We start from the raw sequence: 22724 nt of genomic DNA, 5'->3' as shown, positions 1-22724 counted from the left end.
TTATGTCTCCCTGCCCAGTAACCATGGTAACTTATACCGCTGAACCACTGCCCTTTGGAGACAGAGGGTGTCTCCCAAAGCTCTTATTTTGCATCCCCGCTTCCCTCACTTGCGTCGTTCATTTGCGTCTTAGTTCCCGCCCACCGGGATGCATGGAGAGACTTTTTTTTAAATTATCTTTTTATTGACATGTTTTGCATTAACAAACAAACCGCAAAATAAGGAGTGAGGGGGGTTACATGCGAGAATAACATAATTACAATTAATAGTTAGCCTATGTGAGATCATAGAGTGCAGGAAGGCAAGGTACATTTCTGGTAGGCCAACACAAATCACTTAAAAAAAGACAAAAACAGAAAATAATTCTAGAGTCTTTATGGCTTTCTTGTTTTCGGATTGAGTAATTGTATTAATGTATTGTTTGATTTCCCTTTCAAGGCGGTAAGTAGGCCTACATACATGGTATTTGATTAGTGAATTTCCGGTTATGGATATGAGCTTTGGCTAAAAAATAATAGCCTATTAAATTAATTATATAATATTGGTGTAATGTAATATCTATGTGGGGTGAAGTTATGTCTTGACCTGAAAAGTAGCTAAAGCTGCCATCTAAATGTAGTGGAGTAAAAAGTACAATATTTAGGCTTTTAAGGAAATACTCAATTAAAGTAAAAAGTGCCCTGAAAATTGTACTTCAGCATACTCATAAGCATATCCACATACCAAATGATTTACAATTAATAAGTAACCAACATATGCTTTATTCAGCTACATTTCGACTCGTCTGACAACATTTTACTACATTTTGTGAGCTGCAGAGCTCCATAATTAATGCTTTATAGACAAAGACAGGTTTGTTGTTATTGTTCAGGTAAAGAAACAAAAATGATATTAGCTAAAAGCTGCAGAAGCCAATTAACACTCATGAACTCATCTTTATAGTTTAACATCTTTAACTCAACATTCTCATATATGTAGACACAATGTAAGTATTATCAGTTTCACAAATACACTACAGGTAGGTTCACTCCAGATTACTAATGGTATGATTCTACAGATGGACACTCCTAAATTATTTGTCTGAGAGCATTTTTACATGTTAGAATAATTACAATCATATGAGTCTATCAGATGCTGGAATTATATGTAGAAGTTCAAATTGCTCTCTACTGTCTTGCAGCCTTTAAAAGAAAACACTCTGAAAAAATTGGGGAAATATTCAAAATCTCTGGTAAACCTGTGTGCAACATTCTTGTCTGGCTGAAGATTTCTGGCTCTCATCTCAGCCATGACGCACTGAAAGACATGTCGGTGCTCCAGAGGCAGAAATGGGATGAAGAAGTCCACCAAGTTCTCGTCAATCAAGCTTGAATGCCATAAGCCATCTGGAAATTATGAGAGACACTGACAGTAGTAAAAACCCTAAAGAAAGAAAGCTTTTTTTAGTACAATCTATTCTTGTGTGATGACAAAAATAAATCTACTTACTTTCATTGTTAAATGCTGATTCAGAGAGGGATTTTTCCAGATCTTGTAGCTCGATTTCTTCTCGTTCTCGCCCCTCCTTCCAGAAATCTAAAGCTTTCTGTGTGATCATATCCCCTCCAGTATTACTAGGAGGAAGATCAGAAACAGGAGACATACTCAAATTAGATTGTGACCACATTTAGACTTAGCATATAAAAAACTTTGCATAATTGTATTGTGGTTGTATTTTCTTCAAAACCAGGGTGTGCTGATTGTAAATGTTGATTTTGAGACATGCAGTGAGAAAAAAAATTGCAAAATTATCAAAAACCATGTCAATCAGCAAATGCAAACATTTTATGAAGAACATAAAAAAACTACAAGACTATCTTTCCTGTTTCTGGAACCACAGAGCCTTATACCATGACCAGAGTTTTCCAAGGTGGCTTTGAACATCACTGAACTAAAAAAAATTTAATTTCATTACAATACATTGTAAGCCAGCATTCTCCCAGTGCTCTTGCATGTCTACATGCAGGTTTGAATGAATTAATAAACATTTAATTCCTCCAAAATTATTTTCTTATCCACACTTCCCACCTCTGTGGTTCAGCTCTGATTGATTGATTCTGACTGATCAGACGGGGCGGCTGCTGCTCAGTTGATAGAGTGGGCAGAATGTTGGTGATTTGATCCCTGACCATGGCAGCCTACATATCCTTGGGCAAGATACTGAACCCCAAATTGCTCCCAATGATGTGTTCATTGGTGTGTGAATGAATTCCTGATGGTGGCACCATTTAGGGTAGCATCAGCCACCAGTATGAATGTCTGTGTGAATGGGTGAATGAGCGCTATCTGCAGTGGTAAACACTATGAGTGGTCACAAAGACTAGAAAAGCGATGTACAAGTGCAGTCCATTTACCATTCAGACCTCGAGTGCATTTTACCTGAGGAAGATGAAGATGGCTCTCTGATAAGAAACTCCATCCAGCATGTTGTGGTACCCCAGGAAAGACTTTATGCTGTCAATCAAGCCAGGATGCATCTTGTCCATCTCATCAAAGATGAACATGGAGCGTTCACAGTTGGTGACAATGCCTTTGATCAACTGCTGTAACTGTGTCTAAGGAAACAATTTAAGAGGTAATTTACTCTTTAGTTTATTCATACAATAGGTCAAACGTTGCCTCTATGTTTGAATTGTGTTTTCTATTTGTCATACCTCATAGGTCTTAAATTTACTTTTATGTGGGAAGTGAAGTGTGGATGAGAAAAGATGAATGAAGCTGCTGTTCATTCCCACTTTGAAAATGTTTTCAGCGATCAGCTGGCTAGCAAAGCTCTTTCCTGTGCCAGTCGGTCCGTGCAGAGAGAGCACCAGGGGCTTCATTGGGTTCTCGTTGCTCATGAATCTACTCACAGCTTCCAGGATGATGCTTGACGCGATGTGCTGTCCGAAAAGTTTGTTTTGCAGGTCAGCCTTGAGAGCTAGAGAGTACACAGCAGAGTCAACAGGAGAGTTTAGACTTAATTGAAAAATAAATAAAAAAGGAACCAAACAGCTCACAGGTGGGGCTTCAGAGACAGAAATAATAAGTCACAATGGGCAGGAATATTATATAAATAACACCACAAATGAAGAAATCAACATTGATTTAATGTTTTACAAGCTTTCTTTGTTCTTGATCTGATGCAGAAAGGGTGTGACGAGTGCTTAAAGAGGTCAAACTTGATTGACTGTTCAACCTGCCTTAGGTTTATAAAGGTACATACCAAATAAGTCATAAGTCACTTAGAGACAAGTTGTAGAGGTCTTCTTGCAAATTGTCCACACTGTCATGGATCCAGCTAATCCCTCCCTAATAGGAAGCGTGCTAAAGGCGGCTGACCAACCAAAAAAATAAATATAATTGTATTATTGTAAAGGGGATACCCGGTGGTTTAGTGGTAAGCACTCTTGCCTCACAGACAGAGGGTCGACGGTTCGACTCTGGCCAGTGGCTCTTCTGTATGGAGTTGCATGTTCTCCCTGTGTCAGCGAGGGTTCTCTGTGTCTGTGTGTCTGCCCTGCGATAGTCTGGCGACCTGTCCAGGGTGTATCCCGGCTCTTGCCCAATGTCCACTGGGATCGGCTCCAGCCCCCCGCAACCGGAGTTCAGATAAGCAGTTAAGGATAATGGATTTATTATGAAATTGAAAGGTTGAAAGTTATTATTATGAATGTGTTATTATAAGGTGAGGTGATGTGATAGTTCGACCTACAAGCAGGTTGCATTGAAATTTAGTCCAGGTTCCAGGTTAAACAGACTCAAGTGGGCTCAACAAACTTTATAAATTCAGCACAACTGTCTTCACATTAGCCTCACCTGTTGAGTTGAAGGAAATCCATGTTGAATCACATCTTTCACCTGTATTGTAGATCTTCTGCCACAAACTCTTGACACCAGCAATCCAGTCTGTGATTGGATTAAATGTGTTTACCAGGACACTTGTTGTCAAAATAATAGTCAACAAAAAATATATTTGTACTGCTTTCATAATCAAAAATGCTTAATTCCTGATGTCAGCAGTGTTTATATGGTAAGACATCACAAGGGAAGACTTCACTCATTCGCAGACTAGAGTCCTTATGAAATTAACTTCCTGCAACGTGAACCTGTTGAGCAACTTTTCATGAGTTGTTGTCGACATGTCCCATTAATTATAAAAGTTGAACCTGAATAGTTTTGATGTTAACCGGTTGTTGACCAATAATAAAGATTACCTGCCATGAGGCCCCAGACCCACAAAAGCCCCAGCTCACTGAGAGTTTTTGTAGTATGATTAATTGTGAGTTTGTGCCTCTATTTATTAATTAAACTATAGAGCACAAATCATAAGCAGGAGATGTCACACAGGGAAAAAAAAGTAATAAAGATCTTATTAAAATCACAGCAGCCAGTAGAGGGCAGCTCCACACTGCAGATTGGAGTTTCTATGTGGGTTATATATGTTAATTTACATTTTGACAGAAGTAAAATCTCATTCATTCATATTTCTTTATCATCATTGTCGGTTATGGCTCATTTGCAAAAAAGTATACATATCTGTTTTATTTATTTTGCTTAATTATGTTTTTTTTGTGTTCATGCAAACAAAGGAATATCGCTCAAATGGATGTTGGTTGATTCATTTTAAGAATGGCCTTTTCTCCATTTCTGCAAATGAGCTTTTCATATTGAATGTTGTTTACAGATATTGTTGTTCTGTGATTGACAGTTCAAGTGTTTAAATCAGACAGTTCATTTATGTTTGAACGTAAAATAAACCTGATTGCACATAGTGGAACTATTAAACCAAACTACACACACATTACATGTCATTTAGCTGACGCTTTTGTCCAAACATATCTTTATTTTTTTGTTATACACAGACTGATTTTGTGATCACACCAGGGCTGTCACAGCAACAACCTTAGAAAAGAGACTTAATTAAAATCAAATAGAGCTCCATAATTAATGCTTTATAGACAAAGACAGGTTTGTTGTTTTTGTTCAGGTAAAGAAAGAGAACTGCTATTAGCTGAAAGCATCAGAAGCCAATTAACACTCATGAATTCATCTTTATAGTTCAACATCTTTAACTCAACATTCTCATGTATGTAGACACAATGTATGTATTATCAGTTTCACCAACACACTACAGGTAGGTTCACTCCAGTTTACTAATGGTATGATTATATAGCTTGACTTCCTCTCCTCAGTTATTTGTCTGAGAGCATTTTTACATGTTAGAAAAATTACAATCTTATGAGTCCATCAGATGCTGGAATTACATGTAGAAGTTCAAATTGCTCTCTACTGTCTTGCAGCCTTGAGAAGAGAACACTCTGTCAAATTTGGGGAAATAGTTTAAACCTCTGGCCACCTGGTCTGCCACCTTCTTGTCTGGCTGAATATTTCTGGCTCTCATCTCAGCCATGACGCACTGGACAACATGTCGGTGCTCCAGAGGCAGAAACGGGATGAAGAAGTCCACCAAGTTCTCATCAATCAAGCTTGAATGCCAAAAGCCATCTGGAAATCAATGAGAGACACTGACAGTAGTAAAAACCCAAAAGAAAGAAAGCTTTTAGTACAATCTATTTTTGTGTCATGAAAAAAACAAGTCTACTTACTTTCAATGTTGTTAAATGCTGATTCAGAGAGTGATGTTTGCAGATCTTTTAGCTCGATCTCTTCTCGATCTCGCCCCTCTCTCCAGAGCTCTAAAGCTTTCTGTGTGATGATATCCGCTCCAGTATTACTAGGAGGAAGATCAGAAACAGTTAGGAGACACTCAAATTAGATTGTGACCACATTTACACTTAGAAAATATAAAACTAAGCACAATCACACAAATCAATTAAATGTTGTTGGCTGTATTTTCTGCAAAAACAGGGTGTGCTGATCGTTAATGTTGATTTTGGGATATGAAGTAACAAAAATGGCAAGATTAGCGGAAACCATGTAAATCAGTAAATGCAAACATTTTATGAAAAACATAAAAAGGTGACTTTGAAGATCACTAAATTTAAAAAATGTAATTTCCTTACAATACATTGTCAGACAGCATTCTCCCAGTGCTCTTGCCTGTTTACATGCAGGTTTGAATCAATTAATAAACATTTACATTTACGTCTCTCTCTATCCTCCCTCACTCTCCCCCTTCAACCTCTATCTACTCTATTCTACTCTGTTGATCTGCCCTGTACAACGACATCTATTGCACGTCTGTCCGTCCTGGGAGATGGATCCCTCCTCTGTCGCTCTCCCTGAGGTTTCTTCTTCTTTTTCCCTGTTAAAAGGGTTTTATTCAAGGAGTTTTTCCCTGGCCAATGTGAGGGTCTAAGGACAGAGGGTGTCGTACCATGTACAGTCTGTGAAGCCCTTTGAGGCAAATCTGTGATTTGTGATTTTGGGCTATATAAATAAAATTGATTTGATTTGATTTGATTTAATTCCTCCAAATTTATTTTCTTACCCACATGTGCGTTTCAGATCTGATTGATTGATTGTAATTGGTCAGACATCAACAAGTGCATTTTACCTGAGGAAGATGAAGACAGCTTTCCGATAAGAAACTCCATCCAGCTTGAAGTAGTAGTCCAGGTAAGACTTTATGCTGTCAATCAAGCCAGGATGCATCTTGTCCATCTTATCAAAGACGAATATGGAGCGTTCACAGTTGGTGACATTGTCTTTGATCCACTGCTGAAGCTGTGTCTGAGGAAAAAAAAGGATTTAATTTATTCATGGAGTAGGCCAAACAGAACAGTGGCTCTGTTTTGAATTGTGTTTCCTTTTTGTCATACCTTATAGGTCTCCAATTTACTTTCATGTGGGAAGTGAATATGGGCTGGGACAACATGAATGAAGCTGCCATCCGTTCCCACTTTGAAAATGTTTTCAGCAATCAGCTTACTGACAAAGCTCTTCCCTGTGCCGGTCCGTCCGTGCAGAGAGAGCACCAGGGGCTTCTTCGGGTTCTCGTTGCTCATGAATCCACTCACAGCTTTCAGGATGATGCTTGACGCGATGTGCTGTCCGAACAGTTTGTTTTGCAGGTCAGCCTCGAAAGCTTGAGAGTGCACAGCAGAGAGTCAACAGGAGAGTTTAGACTTAATTGAAAATAAAATAAAAAGGAACCAAACAGCTCACAGGTAGGGCTTCAGAGACAGAAATAATAAGTCACAATGGGCACGAATATTATAGAAATAAAACCAAATAAAGAAATCTTCATTCATTTAATGTTTAATGTAAAACTTTCTGTGTTCTTGGTCTGATGCAGAAAGGGTGTGACTTGTGCTTAAAGAGGTCAAACTTGATTGATTGTTCAACCTGCCTTAGGTTTTTAAAGGTACATACCAAAAAAGTCAACTCACTTAGAGACAAGTTGTAGAGGTCTTCTTGCAAAATGTCCTCACTGTCATGGATCCAACTTATTTCAAACACACCTTTTCCCTTATTTATTCTGAGATTGCTCCCTCTAATAGGAAGCTTGCTGAAAGTGGCTGCATGCAACCAACAATATAAATACAATTGTATTATTATAAGGTGAGGTGAGGTGTTAGGTCGACCTGTAAGTGAGTCAGGTTGCATTGAACTGTGTCCAAGTTCCAGATTAAACTGACTCAGTTGTTCTCAACAAACTTTATAAACACAGTACAACTGTCTTCACATTTGCCTCACCTGTTGCGTTGAAGGAAATCCATGTTGAATCACATCTTTTACTTGTAGTGTAAATCTTCTCCAACAGTGTGATCGGATCACACGTGTTCACGAGGGCACTTGTTGTCAAAATAATAGTCAACAAGAAATATATTTGTATTGCTTTCATAATCAAAAATGCTTAATTCCTGATGTCAGCAGCGTTTATATGGTAAGACATCACAAGGGAAGACTTCATTCATTCGCAGACTAGAGTCCTTATGAAATTAACTTCCTGCAACATGAACCTGTTGAGCAACTTTTCATGAGCTGTTGTTGACGTGTCCCATTAATTATAAAAGTTGAACCTGAATAGTTTTGATGTTAACCAGTTGTTGACCAATAATAAAGATTACCTGCCATGAGGCCCCAGACCCTCAAAAGCCCCAGCTCACTGAGGGTTTTTGTAGTATGATTAATTGTGAGTTTGTGCCTCTATTTATTAATTAAACTATAGAGCACAAATCATAAGCAGGAGATGTCACACAGGGAAAAAAAGTAATAAGATCTTATTAAAATCACAGCAGCCAAGAGAGAAGCTCCACACTGCAGACTGGAGTTTCTATGTGGGTTATATATGTTAATTTACATTTTGACAGAAGTATAATATCATTCATTCATATTTCTTTATCCTCATCGTTGGTTATGTTTCATTTGCAAAAACATATATCTGTTTTGTTTTTTTGCTTAATCATGTTTTTTTGTGTTCATGCAAGCCAAGGAATATCCTTCAAACAAGGATGTTTTGATGAGAGACATAGAATTGTTTTTCTTTTTTCATAAATAATGTGATTAAATTGTGTGCCCAAATGGATGTTGGTTGATTAATTTTAAGAATGGCCTTTTCTCCATTTTTGCAAATGAGCTTTTCATATTGAATGTTGTTTACAGATATTGTTGTTCTGTGATTGACAGTGTTTAAATCGGACAGTTCATTTATGTTTGAACGTAAAATAAACCTGATCGCACATAGAGATGACATAGAGGAACTATTAAACCAACCTACCATTATGACTAATGGTAATGAAACCTGAATATAATTTAGCACATATCTTTATTTTTTTGTTTGATTTTGTGATCACACCAGGGCTGTCACATCAACAAACTTAGAAAAGTAGGAGAAATTTAGTTCAAATTAAACTTTTAAGAATGCACTTTTATTATAGTATTTGTAAGGCAATTGTTTCTGGTGAACCTATGAATAAAATGACATAATTTCATATTTAATGGTGGCCCCTGTAGTGCGTTTTGTGCCCATATAATTTGTGTAGTTTGAATGACCAGCGCGGACGATATAATCATCCATCCATTCATGTTTGATAACTTCATTGGTCAGAAAGAACCTCCGTCTTCACAGGAAGTCTCATGGGTTATAAAACCCTGCAGCCTCTGCTTTATTTTTCTATTACCCTCTCCACCGTCTCCCATGAGAGACAGACCCTGCTCCACTCAGAGGACAGGGCCTCCAGCATCTGGCCAGGACAGGCTTGGATCCTCCCGTTGGGATCTCCCTCCAGAGATAAGAAACCCTGCAGCCATGGCCTACCCTCTCTCGACTACTACAACAGCCCAGAGACCACCACAGAAGGTCCCTCAGCTGCTTCAAGTGTAACAGGAGCGAGAAGGCGACTTCACTCAGAAGACAGCAGCAACTAGTCTGCAACCACATCCAGCAAAGGACCGCGGGAGCCCACCAGGAACCAATTCTCCTTCTCCTTCCAACTCCTCTGAAGGTTTTCTAATTCTCTCATGGACCGGGTAAAGTAATTGGGCCTAGATAAGCATAGCAACAGGCAAAAGGCTAAGCACAAGTTTAACCGTCTTTAACTCAACATTCTATGTAGACACAATGTATACATATTATCAGCTTCACAAACACACTTCAGGTAGGTTCACTCCAATTTACTTATGGTATGATTATACAGCTTGACATCCTCTCCTCAGTTATCTGGCAGAGAGCATTTTTACATGTTAGAAAAGTTATAATCATATGAGTCCATCAGATGGAATTATATGTAGAAGTACAAATTGCTCTCTACTGTCTTGCAGCCTTTAGAAGAGAACACTCTGTCAAATTTGGGGAAATATTCAAAGTCTCTGGCCACTTTGTCTGCCACATCCTTGTCTGGCCGAAGATTTCTGGCTCTCATCTCGGCCATGATGCACTGAACAACATGTCGGTGCTCCAGAGGCAGAAACGGGATGAAGAAATCCACCAAGTTCGCATCAATCAAGTTTGAATGCCACAGGCCACCTGGAAATCAATGAGAGACACTGACAGTAGTAAAAATCTAAAAGAAATAAAGCTTTTTTCATATAATTTATTTTTGTGCAATGACAAAAAAAGTCTACTTACTTTCAATGTTGTTAAATGCTGATTCAGAGAGTGATGTCTGCAGATCTTTTAGCTCGATCTCTTCTCGATCTCGCCCCTCTCTCACAAACTCTAAAGCTTTCTGTGTGATGATGTCTGCTCCAGTATTACTAGGAGGAAGATTAGAAACAGTTAGGAGACATACTCAAATTAGGTTGAGACCACATTTACACTTATAATATAAGACTATGCATAATTATACAAATCAATTTAAATGTCGTTGGTTGTAGTTTCTGGAAAAAACAGGGTGTGTCATTGTAAATGTTGATTTTGGGATATAAAGCAACAAAAATGGCAAGATTAGCAGAAACCATGTAAATCAGCAAATGCAAACATTTTATGAAGAACATGAAAAATTACAAGACAATCGCTCCTACATCTGGAACCACAGAACCTCAAACCAAATTTCTTAAAGGAGCTATTGACACAGTTGGACCCAGTATTTTAACAATTGTAAACAGATCCCTCACAGCAGGTATTGTTCCATCTGCTTTTAAACATGCTGTGGTCCAACCTCTTTTAAAGAAACCAAACCTTGATCCCTAATTTTAGGCCTATTTCTAAACTCTCCCTTTTATCTCAAGTTTTAGAGACAGTAGTTTCTACTCAGCTTTTAGCATTTATGTGTAAAAATAACATCTTCAATCTGGTTTTAGAGCCTTACACAGCACAGAAACTGCCCTCCTGAAAGTAACCAATGACCTCTTTTTAGCAGCCGTCAGGGGGGAGAGTGCTATTTTAATTCTTTTAGATTTAAGTGCAGCCTTCGACACTGTCGACCATGCCATTTTAATTGACCGCCTTAAGAACTGGGTTGGCATCAGAGACACTGCACTTGGTTGGTTTTATTTGTATCTTTTAGACAGAACCTTTGCAGTCTCCATAGGTAATTTTACTACTTCTAAAACTCGCATTACCTGTGGCGTACCGCAAGGTTCAATTTTAGGTCTGATTTTATTTTCAATTTATATGCTCCCTCTAGGACACATTATCCAGTGCCATAATGTGTTCTTCCATTGCTACGCAGACGACACACAGATATGCCTTCCCCAGAGACCATCTGATTCTGGAAGCTTAGCGGCTGTGTTCGATTGTCTTAAGGATATTAACCGTTGGATGGCCCAAAACTTCGCCTCAATAACTCCAAATCTGAAATCATACTGTTCAGTCCTCCTCACACCATCAGTCACTTCCAAAATCATCTCGGTCCACTATCCGCCAACATAAAGTCTACCGACAGAAATCTGGGAGTCACATTCGACTCAAACCTTACTTTTGACCCTCACATCAGAAAAGTTGTCCAGTCCTGTTTTTTCCATCTATGCTCCATCTCCAAAATCAAACCCATGCTGTTACCCTCTGACCTGGAAAAAGTCATTCACACTCTCATATTCTCCCATTTAGATAACTGTAACTCCCTCCTCTCAGGCATCTCCCAGAAATCCCTTTCTCTCCTCCAACTGGTTCAAAAAGCAGTAACTTGGCTTATTACCGGTTTTAACAGACGGCATCACATCACCCCTGTTTCAGCTTCTTTGTACTGGCTCCCTGTTCGTTTTAGGATTGATTTTAAGATTTTACTATCACTTTTAAAGCTCTTTTAGGTCTGGCTCCTGGCTATTTAAGAGAATTATTAACTCCATACGAGCCAACCTGCGTCCTCAGATCCTCTGGTGGCGTCCTTCTGACCGTTCCAAAATCAAAACTGAAAACCAAAGTTGACCGGGCTTTCTCCACCAGAGAGCTCCGACTTTGTAGCAAGCTGCTCGAGGAGATAAGGTGCGCAGAGTCAGTAACTTCTTTTAAATGACTTTTTAAAACCCACTTTTATAGACTTGCTTTTATGTAATGCTTTCTATCTCACCACTCCTTTTTACTTCTTCGCCTTTTTCCCATTTTTTTTACTCCTTTTACCTTTTATTTTTTCTGTGTATCTGAGAATGTCTTGTGATTGTTCCTCCTCTGTCTCTTATTGTTTTTCTTTTAATGTAAGAATTGTTTTTAGCCTCATGGCATCAACTTTGTTGTGATTAACTGCTCTCTGTAGAAGCACTTTGTAAACTGCTGTTTTTAAAAGGTGCTATATAAATAAAGTTATTGTTATATCACAACCCCAGTTATCTAACGTGACCTGGTAAACGTCACTAAATTAAAAAAATATAAGTTCATTACAATCCATTGTCAAACAGCTTTTTCTTACCTACATTTCTGTGGTTCCTCCTCTGTGGTTCAGATCTGATTGGTCAGACATCAACAAGTGCATTTTACCTGAGGAAGATGAAGATTGCTTTCCGATAAGAAACTCCATCCAGCTTGATGTTGTAGTCCAGGTACGGCTTTATGCTGTCAATCAAGCCAGGATGAATCTTGTCCATCTCATCAAAGATGAACATGGACCGTTCACAGTTGGTGACATTGCCTTTGATCCACTGCTGTAACTGTGTCTGAGGAAAAAAATAAAAATGTTTATTGTAAATTATTAAATTAACTTATAAAGTAGGCCAAACAGAATGGTGCCTCTGTGTAAGAATTGTGTTTCCTTTTTGTCATACCTCATAGGTCTCAAATTTACTTTTATTCTGGAAGTGGAGTGTGGATGTGAAAAGATGAACGAAGCTGCTGTTCATTCCCTCATTAAAAATGTTTTCAGCGATCAGCTGGCTAACAAAGCTCTTCCCTGTGCCAGTCGGTCCGTGCAGAGAGAGCACCAGGGGCTTCTTCGGGTTCTCGTTGCTCATGAATCCACTCACAGTTTTCAGGATGATGCTTGACGCGATGTGCTGTCCGAACAGTTTGTTTTGCAGGTCAGCCTTGAGAGCTAGAGAGTACACAGCAGAGTCAACAGGAGTGTTTGGAATTAATTGAAAAATAAATAAAAAAGGAACCAAACAGCTCACAGGTAGGGCTTCAGAGACAGAAATAATAAGTCACAATGGGCAGGAATATTATATAAATAACACCACAAATGAAGAAATCGACATTCATTTAATGTTTTACAAGCTTTCTTTGTTCTTGATCTGATGCAGAAAGGGTGTGACGAGTGCTTAAAGAGGTCAAACTTAATTGATTGTTCAACCTGCCTTAGGTTTATAAAGGTACATACCAAATAAGTCACAAATCACTTTGAGACAAGTTGTAGAGGTCTTCTTGCAAATTGTCCACACTGTCATGGATCCAGCTAATCCCTCTAATAGGAAGCTTGCTAAAGGCGGCTGACCAACCAAAGAAATAAATATAATTGTATTATTGTAAAGGGGCTACCCGGTGGTTTAGTGGTAAGCACTCTTGCCTCACAGACAGAGGGTCGACGGTTTGACTCTGGCCAGTGGCTCTTCTGTGTGGAGTTGCATGTTCTCCCTGTGTCAGCGAGGGTTCTCTGTGTCTGTGTGTCTGCCCTGCGATAGTCTGGCGACCAGTGGTGGTTCTACACAGGGGCCTCCAGGGGCCACTGCCCCTGTGAAGAAGCCTTTGGCCCCTGCTGTGGCCCCTGTGTCAAATTAATAATAAACTGATCAATTTATAACGATAAACAATGGAACAATTCTAACCTTTTTTTGTTCAAACAATATCTCATTGTACACAAAAGGAACCCAGAATGTGTACATTGTATAATAGTTTAACTGTGCAATAAAATATTGTGTATATATAAATATATAAAGATCATTCTCACTGTACTGCACTTTCAAAATAAAAAAGTGATTGTGCACAAAAATTAGGAAATGTCATTGCCGTACAAAAAAACTGTTATTGTTGTTAGTCTCATTGTTTAAATCAATGTATTTGTATCTTTCAAATATACTTAGATAAGATGTTTAAATAAGCTTAAATAAAGGTTTTGAATGCTTAAATATCATCCTTGCCATTTTTTTATGTGCTAATGTGCCCCTCTGATTAAATACTGGCCCCTCCTTGGCCCCCACAGTAAAATGGGTCTAGAACCGCCACTGCTGGCGACCTGTCCAGGGTGTATCCCGGCTCTTACCCAATGTCCACTGGGATCGGCTCCAGCCCCCCACGACCCGAGTTCAGATAAGCAGTTAAGGATAATGGATGGATGAGTTATTATGAGGTTGAAAGTTATTATTATGAATGAGTTATTATAAGGTGAAGTGATGTGATAGTTCGACCTGTAAGTGAGTCAGGTTGCATTGAAATTTTGTCCAGGTTCCAGGTTAAACGGACTCAAGTGGGCTCAACAAACTTTATAAATTCAGCACAACTGTCTTCACATTTGCCTCACCTGTTGAGTTGAAGGAAATCCATGTTGAATCACATCTTTCACCTGTATTGTAGATCTTCTGCCACAAACTCTTGACACCAGCAATCCAGTCTGTGATTGGATCAAATGTGTTTACCAGGACACTTGTTGTCAAAATAATAGTCAACAAAAAATATATTTGTACTGCTTTCATAATCAAAAATGCTTAATTCCTGATGTCAGCAGTGTTTATATGGTAAGACATCACAAGGGAAGACTTCACTCATTCGCAGACTAGAGTCCTTATGAAATTAACTTCCTGCAACGTGAACCTGTTGAGCAACTTTTAATGAATAGTTTTGATGTTAACCAGTTGTTGACCAATAATAAAGATTACCTGCCATGAGGCCCCAGACCCCACAAAAGCCCCAGCTCACTGAGGGTTTTTGTAGTATGATTAATTGTGAGTTTGTGCCTCTATTTATTAATTAAACTATATAGCACAAATCATAAGCAGGAGATGTCACACAGGGAAAAAAAGTAATAAAGATCTTATTAAAATCACAGCAGCCAGTAGAGGGCAGCTCCACACTGCAGATTGGAGTTTCTATGTGGGTTAAATATGGTAATTTACATTTTGACAGAAGTATAATCTCATTCATTCATATTTCTTTATCCTCATTGTTGGTTATGGTTCATTTGCAAAAACATATATCTGTTTTATTTATTTTGCTTAATTATGTTTTTTTGTGTTCATGCAAACAAAGGAATATCGCTCAAATGGATGTTGGTTGATTAATTTTAAGAATGGCCTTTTCTCCATTTCTGCAAATGAGCTTTTCATATTGAATGTTGTTTACAGATATTGTTGTTCTGTGATTGACAGTTCAAGTGTTTAAATCGGACAGTTCATTTATGTTTAAATGTAAAAACCAACCTACCATTATGACTAATGGTAATTAAAACCTGAATATAATTTATCACATATTACATCACATTACATGTCATTTAGCTGACGCTTTTGTCCAAACATATCTTTATTTTTTTGTTATACACAGACTGATGTGATGTGATCACACCAGGGCTGTCACAGCAACAACCTTAGAAAAGAGACTTAATTAAAATCAAATAGAGCTCCATAATTAATGCTTTATAGACAAAGACAGGTTTGTTGTTATTGTTCAGGTAAAGAAACAGAACTGGTATTAGCTGAAAGCATCAGAAGCCAATTAACACTCATGAATTCATCTTTATAGTTCAACATCTTTAACTCAACATTCTCATGTATGTAGACACGATGAATGTATTATCAGTTTCAACAACACACTACAGGTAGGTTCACTCCAGATTACTAATGGTATGATTATATAGCTTGACTTCCTCTCCTCAGTTATTTGTCTGAGAGCATTTTTACATGTTAGAAAGTAATTGTTATTATTCAGACTCTAGAATGTAGAGGTACAAATTGCTCTCTACTGTCTTGCAGCCTTGAGAAGAGAACACTCTCTCCATTTTGGGAAAATAGTTGAGATCTCTGGCCACCTTGTTTGCCACCTTCTCGTCTGCCCAAAGATTTTTGGCTCTCATCTCAGCCATGACGCACTGAACAACATGTCGGTGCTCCAGAGGCAGAAACGGGATGAAGAAGTCCACCAAGTTCGCATCAATCAAGCTTGAATGCCAAAAGCCACCTTGAAATTAATAAGAGACACTGACAGTTGTAAAAACCCAAAAGAAAGAAAGCTTTTTATAATCTATTTTTGTGCAAATAAAAATATATGTCTACTTACTTTTTTTGTTGTCAAATGCTAATTCAGACAGTGATGTTTGCAGATCTTGTCGCTCAATTTCTTCTCGATCTCGCCCCTCTCTCACAAACTCTAAAGCTTTCTGTGTGATTATATCCCCTCCAGTATTACTAGGAGGAAGATCAGAAACAGGAGGCATACTCAAATTAGATTTTTTTTTACCACATTTACACTTACAAACTATGCATACTTATACAAATCAATTTAAATGTTGTTGCTTGTATTTTCTGCAACAACAGGGTGTGCTGATTGTACATTTTGGGACATGCAGTAACAAAAATAGCAGAATTAGCAGCAACCATGTCCAATCAGCAAATGCAAACATTTAATGAAGAACATAAAGAACTACAAGACCATCTCTCCTGTTTCTGGAACCACTGAGCCTTATACTACAATCATAGTTTATGAACGTGACCTGGTGAACATCACTGAATTTAAAAAGAAATGTAATTTCCTTGCAATACATTGTCAGACAGCATTCTCCCAGTGCTCTTGTCTGTCTACATCTAGGTTTGAATCAATTAATAAACATTTAATTCCTCCAAAGTTATTTGAAGATGGCTTTCCGAAAAGAAACTCCATCAAGCTAGTTCAGATGACCAGCACTGACGATATAATCGTCCATTGATTGCCAATTTAATAGACAATGCCCAAACCTTATTGTGACGATTGTCTTTTTTATTTTTCTTCTGCAGATCGACCCCTTTGGTCGTCAATTGAAAAATTCTGATATCTCAAACAAATGCATTCATGCTTTCACCTGAGGAAGATGAAGATGGCTCTCCGATAAGAAACTCCATCCAGCATGTTGTGGTACCCCAGGTAGGACTTTATGCTGTCAATCAAGCCAGGATGCATCTCATCCATCTCATCAAAGATGAACATGGAGTGTTCACAGCTGGTGATATTGCCTTTGATCCACTGCTGTAACTGTGTCTAAGAAAAAAGTTAAATTGAATGTATTCATACAGTAGGCTAAACAGAATGATGCCTCTTTTTTACATTTTTGTTTCCTTTTTGTCATACCTTATAGGTCTCCAATTTACTTTTATGCGGGAAGTAAATATCGGCTGGGAGAACATGAACGAAGCGGCTGTTCATTCCCTCTTTGAAAATGTTTTCAGCGATCAGCTGGATAACAAAGTTCTTCCCTGTGCCGGACCGTCCGTGCAGAGAGAGCACCAGGGGCTTCTTCGGGATCTTGTTGCTCATGAATCCACTCACAGCTTTCAGGATGATGTTTGATGCGATGTGCTGTCCGAAGAGTTTGTTTTGCAGGTCAGCCTTGAGACCTAGAGAGTGAAGAGCAGAGTCAACAGGAGAGTTTAGACTTAATTGAAAAAGAAATAAAAAGGAACTAAACAGCTCACAGGTAGGGCTTCAGAGACAGAAATAATAAGTCACAATGAGCGGAAATATTATATAAACAACACCAAATAAAACATTAATTTAATGTTTCACAAGTTTTCTGTGTTCTTGATCTGATGCAGAAAGGGTGTGACGAGTGCTTAAAGAGGTCAAACCTGATTTATTGTTCAAGCTGTCTTAGGTTAAAACATTTTTTTAAAGGTGCGGCTGTGTTGTGTTGTCGCCCACTGATCGGAAGGTTGGTGGTTCGATCCCTTACCATGGCAGCCTACATGTCGAAGTATCCTTGAACCTCAAATTGCTCCCGACGCTGCGTTCATAGGTGATGCCCAATGGTGGCAGGTGGCATCATTTAGGGTAGCCTCTGCCAGTATGAATGTGTGTGAACGAGCGCAGTCTGTAGTAAAGCGATTTGAGTGGTCAAAGAGACTAGAAAATATATATGATATATAAGTGCAGGTCCATACCAAGAGGTCTTCTTACAAAATGTCGACACTGTCATGGATCCAACTCATTTCAAACATGATCATTTATTCTGAGATTGCTCCCTCTAATAAGAAGTGGCTGCAACCAAAAAAATAAATATAATTGTATTATTATAATCAACTATTAAGTGAGGTGAGGTGATAGGTCAACCTACAAGCGAGTGAGGTTAATTGAAATTTTGTCAAACTATAAACACAGAACATCTGTCTTCACATTTGCCTCACCTTTTGCGTTGAAGGAAATCCATGTTAAATCACATCTTTCATCTGTATTGTAGATCTTCTGCCACAGTCTCTTGATACCGGCGATTGGATCAAACGTGTTTACCAGGACATTGGTTGTCAAAATAATAGTAAACAAAAAATATATTTGTATTGCTTTCATCGTCAAAAATGGTTAACTCCTGATGTCAGCAGCGTTTATATGGTAAGACATCACAAGGGAAGACTTCATTCATTCGCAGACTGGAGTCCTTATGAAAGTAACTTCCTGCAACGTGAACCTGTTGAGCAACTTTTCATGAGTTGCTGTCAACGTGTCCCATTAATTATAAAAGTTGAACCTGAATTGTTTTGATGTTAACCAGTTATTGACCAATTATACTTGAAAGATTACCTGCCATGAGGCCCCAGACCCCTCAAAAGCCCCAGCTCACTGAGAGTTTTTGTAGTATGATTAATTGTGAGTTTGTTCATGTATATGGGAATACGTACATATGAATATGTATCAGGCTTCAGTTACAATGCCTACTCAGTGCCCACATGCCTGTATGAATTAATTTAAAATATAGTGCACAAATCACACAGAGAAGACAATGGCAAAACTGTTTTAAAGTTTAAAAAAAGTAATAAAATCTTATTAAAATCACAGCAGCCAGTAGAGGGCAGCTCCACACTGCAGATTGGAGTTTCTATGTGGGTTAAATATGTTAATTTACACTTTGACAAAAGTATAATCTCATTCATTTATATTTATTTATCCTCATTGTTGGTTATGGTTCATTTGCGAAAACATATATCTGTTTTATTTATTTTGCTTAATCATGCTTTTTGTGTTTATGCAAGTCAATCTGATTTTGTGATCACACCAGGGCTGTCACAGCAACAAACTTAGAAAAGTAGGAGAAATTTAGTTCAAATGAAACTTTAAAGAATGCACTTTTTTAGTCTTTGTAAGGCAATCGTTTCTGGTGAACCTATGAATAAAATGACAGACATCCTTTCATATTTAATGGTGGCCCCTGTAGTGGGTTTTGTGCCCATATAATTTGTGTAGTTTGGATGACCAGCGCGGACGATACAATCATCCATCCATTCATGTTTGATAACTTCATTGGTCAGAAAGAACCTCTGTCTTCACAGGAAGTCTCATGGGTTATAAAACCCTGCAGCCTCTGCTTTATTTTTCTATTACCCTCTCCACCGTCTCCCATGAGAGACAGACCCTGCTCCACTCAGAGGACAGGGCCTCCAGCATCTGGCCAGGACAGGCTTGGATCCTCCCGTTGGGATCTCCCTCCAGAGATAAGAAACCCTGCAGCCATGGCCTACCCTCTCTCGACTACTACAACAGCCCAGAGACCACCACAGAAGGTCCCTCAGCTGCTTCAAATGCAACAGGAGCGAGAAGGCGACTTCACTCAGAAGACAGCAGCAACCAGTCTGCAACCACACCCAGCAAAGGACTGCGGGAGCCCACCAGGAACCAAGATAGCCTAGATAGCAACAGGCAAAAGGCTAAGCACAAGTTTAACCTGTAATCGATTATTTGGTTTAATGTGTACGTATTGTTGTTGTGATATCTGTGCAGGTTATCGGTGTTATACACCACTTGAAGTTGAATGTTAGTCATGCTTTACACAGACACAAGCTTGTGCATGGAAAATGTAGAAGACGTATAAAGTTACATTAATGGAAATACTCCAGTTAAGTATAAGTACCTTAAAAATTTTACTTTGGCATATCCACATTGGTAAAATTGGAAACTTGTAAACCAAATGATTTACAATTAATGAGTAACCGATGGTGTTATTTATTGATGCTTTATTCAGCTATATTTTGACTCGTCTGACAACATTTTACTACATTTTGTGAGCTGCAGAGCTCCAGAACTAATGCTTTATAGACAAAGACAGGTTTGTCGTTATTGTTCAGGCAAAGTAACAGAACTGGTATTAGCTGAAAGCTGCAGAAGCCAATTAACACTTGTGAATTCATCTTGAAAGTTCAACATCTTTAACTCAACATTCTCATATGTAGACACAATGTATGTATTATCAGTTTCACAAACACACTACAGGTAGGTTCACTCCAGTTTGCTAATGGTATGATAATACAGCTGGACTTCCTCTCCTCAGTTATCTGTCTGAGAGCGTTTTTACATGTTAGAAAAGTAACAATCATATGAATTCATCACATGCAGGAATTACAAGTAGTGGTCCAACCTTTTCGCTATTGTCTTGCAGCCTTTCATTGAGAACACTCTCTCAACTTTGGGGATATATCTTAAGTCTCTGGCCACCTGGTCTGCCACCTTCTTGTCTGGCCAAAGATTTCTGGCTCTCATCTCAGCCATGATGCATTGAACAACATGTTGGTACTCCAGAGGCAGAAACGGGATGAAGAAGTCCACCAAGTTCTCGTCAATCAAGGTTGAGTGCCAAAAGCCACCTTGAAATTAATTAGAGACTGACAGTAGTAAGAAACTCAAAAGAAAGGAAGCTTATTTATTGAATCTATTTTTGAGTGATGACCAAGACAAAAACCAACATGGTCTCACAGGAATCCGTGAAATAGCCACGGATTTGCTTAACTCAAAATCCGTGGAATAGCCACGGAATCACTCAAATTTCTGTGAAACTGACACGGATTTCGCTACAATGCATATCCCGTGGCTATTCCAACATACAAAGTGATTATGTACATTCACTGAGTGAATATTTAGAAAATAAAACATATATTTCTCACTAGAAATGTGATCAAAATCCATTTTTATGCAGAAACTAAGTCAAAATATTGATTTTTTCACTAAAAATTAGAGAACTGTCCGCCATGTTTTTTATTCTGACCGCCGGGACCTTGAAAGTCACGTGACTTGGAACAAACCAATAGGAAAAAATATCCATGGAATAGCCACGGGATATGACTGTCATTAACATGCATTGTAACGAAATCCGTGTCAGTTTCACGGAAATTTGAGTGATTCTGTGGCTATTCCACGGATTTTGAGTTAAGCGAATACGTTGCTATTTCACGGATTCCTGTGAGACCAGGTTCACAAAAACATGTCTACTTACTTTCAATGTTGTTAAATGCTGAGTCAGAGAGTGATGTTTCCAGATCTTCTAGCTCGATCTCTTCTCGATCTCGCCCCTCTCTCACAAACTCTAAAGCTTTCTGTGTGATGATATCCGCTTCAGCATTACTAGGAGGAAGATCAGACACAGGAGACATACTCAAATTAGATTGTGACCACATTTACACTGAGCAAATAACCCTCCATCCATTATCTTTAACCGATTATCTGAACTCGGGTTGGAGTGTGCTGGAGCCAATCCCAGCTGACATTGGGCAAGAGGCAGGGTACAGCCTGGACAGGTCGGCAGAGTCCTGACCATCACAGAGCTGACACATAGAGACAGACAACCAATCACGCTCCCATTCACATCTATGGGCAGCTTAAAGTCACCAATTAAACCAAAGTTGCATGTGTTTGAACTGTGGGAGTAAGCCAGAGGAAAGGAGAGAACCTATGCTGACATGGGGAGAACATGCAAACTCCTTAGCAAATATAAATCTAATTATTATACAAATCAAATTGAATGTTGTTGGCTGTATTTTCTGCAAAACAGGGTGTGTCATTGTAAATGTTGATTTTAGGACATGCAGTAACAAAAATTGCAAGATTAGCAGAAACCATGTCAATCAGCAAATGCAAACATTTTATGAAAACAAAAAAACTACAAGACCATCTCTCCTACTTCTGGAACCACAGAGCCTCATACCATGACCACAGTTTAATAAAGTGACCTTGTGAACATCACTAAATTAAAAAAATGTAATTTTATTACAATCTGTCGTCAAACAGCATTTTCTTACCTACATTTCCCCTCTCTGTGGTACAGATTAATCAGACCTCAACAAGTGTATTTCACCTGAGGAAGATGAAGATGGCTCTCCGATAAGAAACTCCATCCAGCTTGTTGTGGTACCCCAGGTACGGCTTTATGCTGTCAATCAAGCCAGGATGCATCTTGTCCATCTCTTCAAAGATGAACATGGAGCGTTCACAGTTGGTGACATTGCCTTTGATCCACTGCTGTAACTGTGTCTAAGGACAACAATTAAATTATATGTATTTATACAGAAGGCCAAACAGAATGGTGCCTCTATTTTGAATTGTGTTTCCGTTCTGTCATACCTTATAGGTCTCCAATTTATTTTTATCCTGGAAATGAAATGTGGCTAGGAAAAGATGAACGAAGCTGCTGTCCATTCCCTCCTTAAAAATGTTTTCAGCGATCAGCTCGCTGACAAAGTTCATCCCTATGCCGGACCGTCCGTGCAGAGAGAGCAGCAGGGGATTCTTCGCGTTCTCGTTGCTCATGAATCCACTCACAGCTTTCAGGATGACGCGTGAGGCGATGTGCTGTCCTAACAGTTTGTTTTGCAGGTCAGCCTTGAGAGCTAGAGGTCAACAGGAGAGTTTAGATTTAATTGAAAAAGAAATAAAAAGGAACCAAACAGCTCACAGGTAGGACTTCAGAGACAGAACTTATAGGTCACAATGGGCA

General features: G+C 38.7%; 5 protein-coding genes across 5 annotated transcripts in view; all 5 read right to left on the bottom strand.

The window, feature by feature from the left end:
* Positions 1-962: 962 nt before the first annotated feature.
* On the bottom strand, positions 963-3860 carry LOC131992937 (torsin-1A-like). Its single transcript, XM_059358650.1, has 5 exons — positions 3838-3860; positions 2694-2997; positions 2419-2594; positions 1489-1613; positions 963-1385 (listed from the first exon to the last, which is right to left on the bottom strand). Exons 1-5 carry the CDS (start codon positions 3858-3860, stop codon positions 1141-1143), a joined length of 873 nt encoding a protein of 290 aa, XP_059214633.1. The 3' UTR covers positions 963-1140.
* Positions 3861-5281: 1421 nt separating this feature from the next.
* On the bottom strand, positions 5282-9170 carry LOC131992936 (torsin-1A-like). The gene is made up of 6 exons (XM_059358649.1): positions 9108-9170; positions 7681-7735; positions 6804-7069; positions 6539-6714; positions 5628-5755; positions 5282-5526 (listed from the first exon to the last, which is right to left on the bottom strand). The coding sequence occupies exons 1-6, from the start codon at positions 9168-9170 to the stop codon at positions 5282-5284; spliced, it is 933 nt and encodes a 310-aa protein (XP_059214632.1).
* Positions 9171-9707: 537 nt separating this feature from the next.
* On the bottom strand, positions 9708-14674 carry LOC131992935 (torsin-1A-like). The gene is made up of 5 exons (XM_059358647.1): positions 14668-14674; positions 12625-12977; positions 12341-12516; positions 10055-10182; positions 9708-9952 (listed from the first exon to the last, which is right to left on the bottom strand). Exons 1-5 carry the CDS (start codon positions 14672-14674, stop codon positions 9708-9710), a joined length of 909 nt encoding a protein of 302 aa, XP_059214630.1.
* Positions 14675-15457: 783 nt separating this feature from the next.
* On the bottom strand, positions 15458-18179 carry LOC131992934 (torsin-1A-like). The gene is made up of 5 exons (XM_059358646.1): positions 18157-18179; positions 17105-17408; positions 16839-17014; positions 16061-16188; positions 15458-15961 (listed from the first exon to the last, which is right to left on the bottom strand). Exons 1-5 carry the CDS (start codon positions 18177-18179, stop codon positions 15705-15707), a joined length of 888 nt encoding a protein of 295 aa, XP_059214629.1. The 3' UTR covers positions 15458-15704.
* A 1864-nt stretch (positions 18180-20043) lies between these two features.
* Positions 20044-22724, bottom strand: part of LOC131992652 (torsin-1A-like) — a 30232-nt gene continuing 27551 nt past the window's right edge. The window contains exons 2-5 of the mRNA XM_059358290.1: positions 22352-22617; positions 22086-22261; positions 21228-21355; positions 20044-20601 (exon numbers count right to left, since the gene is read on the bottom strand). Of these exons, the coding sequence (XP_059214273.1) occupies positions 20357-20601; positions 21228-21355; positions 22086-22261; positions 22352-22617 (815 nt within the window). The 3' untranslated portion in view covers positions 20044-20356. The remainder of the gene's footprint in view (positions 20602-21227; positions 21356-22085; positions 22262-22351; positions 22618-22724) is intronic.

Source organism: Centropristis striata, chromosome 19 (genome assembly GCF_030273125.1).
Source record: "Centropristis striata isolate RG_2023a ecotype Rhode Island chromosome 19, C.striata_1.0, whole genome shotgun sequence".
Lineage (NCBI taxonomy): Eukaryota > Metazoa > Chordata > Actinopteri > Perciformes > Serranidae > Centropristis > Centropristis striata.
This window is presented reverse-complemented; position numbering and strand designations above follow the sequence as displayed.

Bases quoted from the DNA above. Each gene is read 5' to 3' on its own strand.
- LOC131992937 (XM_059358650.1), bottom strand. From the start codon at position 3,860: ATGGATTTCCTTCAACTCAACAG. The intron at 2,998-3,837 runs GTGAGGCTAATG...TTTTCAATTAAG, and splicing joins GATTTCCTTCAACTCAACAG to TCTAAACTCTCCTGTTGACT. The intron at 1,386-1,488 runs GTAAGTAGATTT...CATAATTTCCAG, and splicing joins ATCAGCATTTAACAATGAAA to ATGGCTTATGGCATTCAAGC.
- LOC131992936 (XM_059358649.1), bottom strand. From the start codon at position 9,170: ATGCTGGAGGCCCTGTCCTCTGAGTGGAGCAGGGTCTGTCTCTCATGG. The intron at 7,736-9,107 runs GTAATAGAAAAA...CTGTTGGAGAAG, and splicing joins CATGGGAGACGGTGGAGAGG to ATTTACACTACAAGTAAAAG. The intron at 6,715-6,803 runs GTATGACAAAAA...TTTTTTCCTCAG, and splicing joins GTAAATTGGAGACCTATAAG to ACACAGCTTCAGCAGTGGAT.
- LOC131992935 (XM_059358647.1), bottom strand. The intron at 12,517-12,624 runs GTATGACAAAAA...TTTTTTCCTCAG, and splicing joins GTAAATTTGAGACCTATGAG to ACACAGTTACAGCAGTGGAT. The intron at 10,183-12,340 runs GTAAAATGCACT...TCTTCCTCCTAG, and splicing joins GCAATCTTCATCTTCCTCAG to TAATACTGGAGCAGACATCA.
- LOC131992934 (XM_059358646.1), bottom strand. From the start codon at position 18,179: ATGGATTTCCTTCAACGCAAAAG. The intron at 17,409-18,156 runs GTGAGGCAAATG...TTTTCAATTAAG, and splicing joins GATTTCCTTCAACGCAAAAG to TCTAAACTCTCCTGTTGACT. The intron at 16,189-16,838 runs GTGAAAGCATGA...TCTTCCTCCTAG, and splicing joins GCCATCTTCATCTTCCTCAG to TAATACTGGAGGGGATATAA.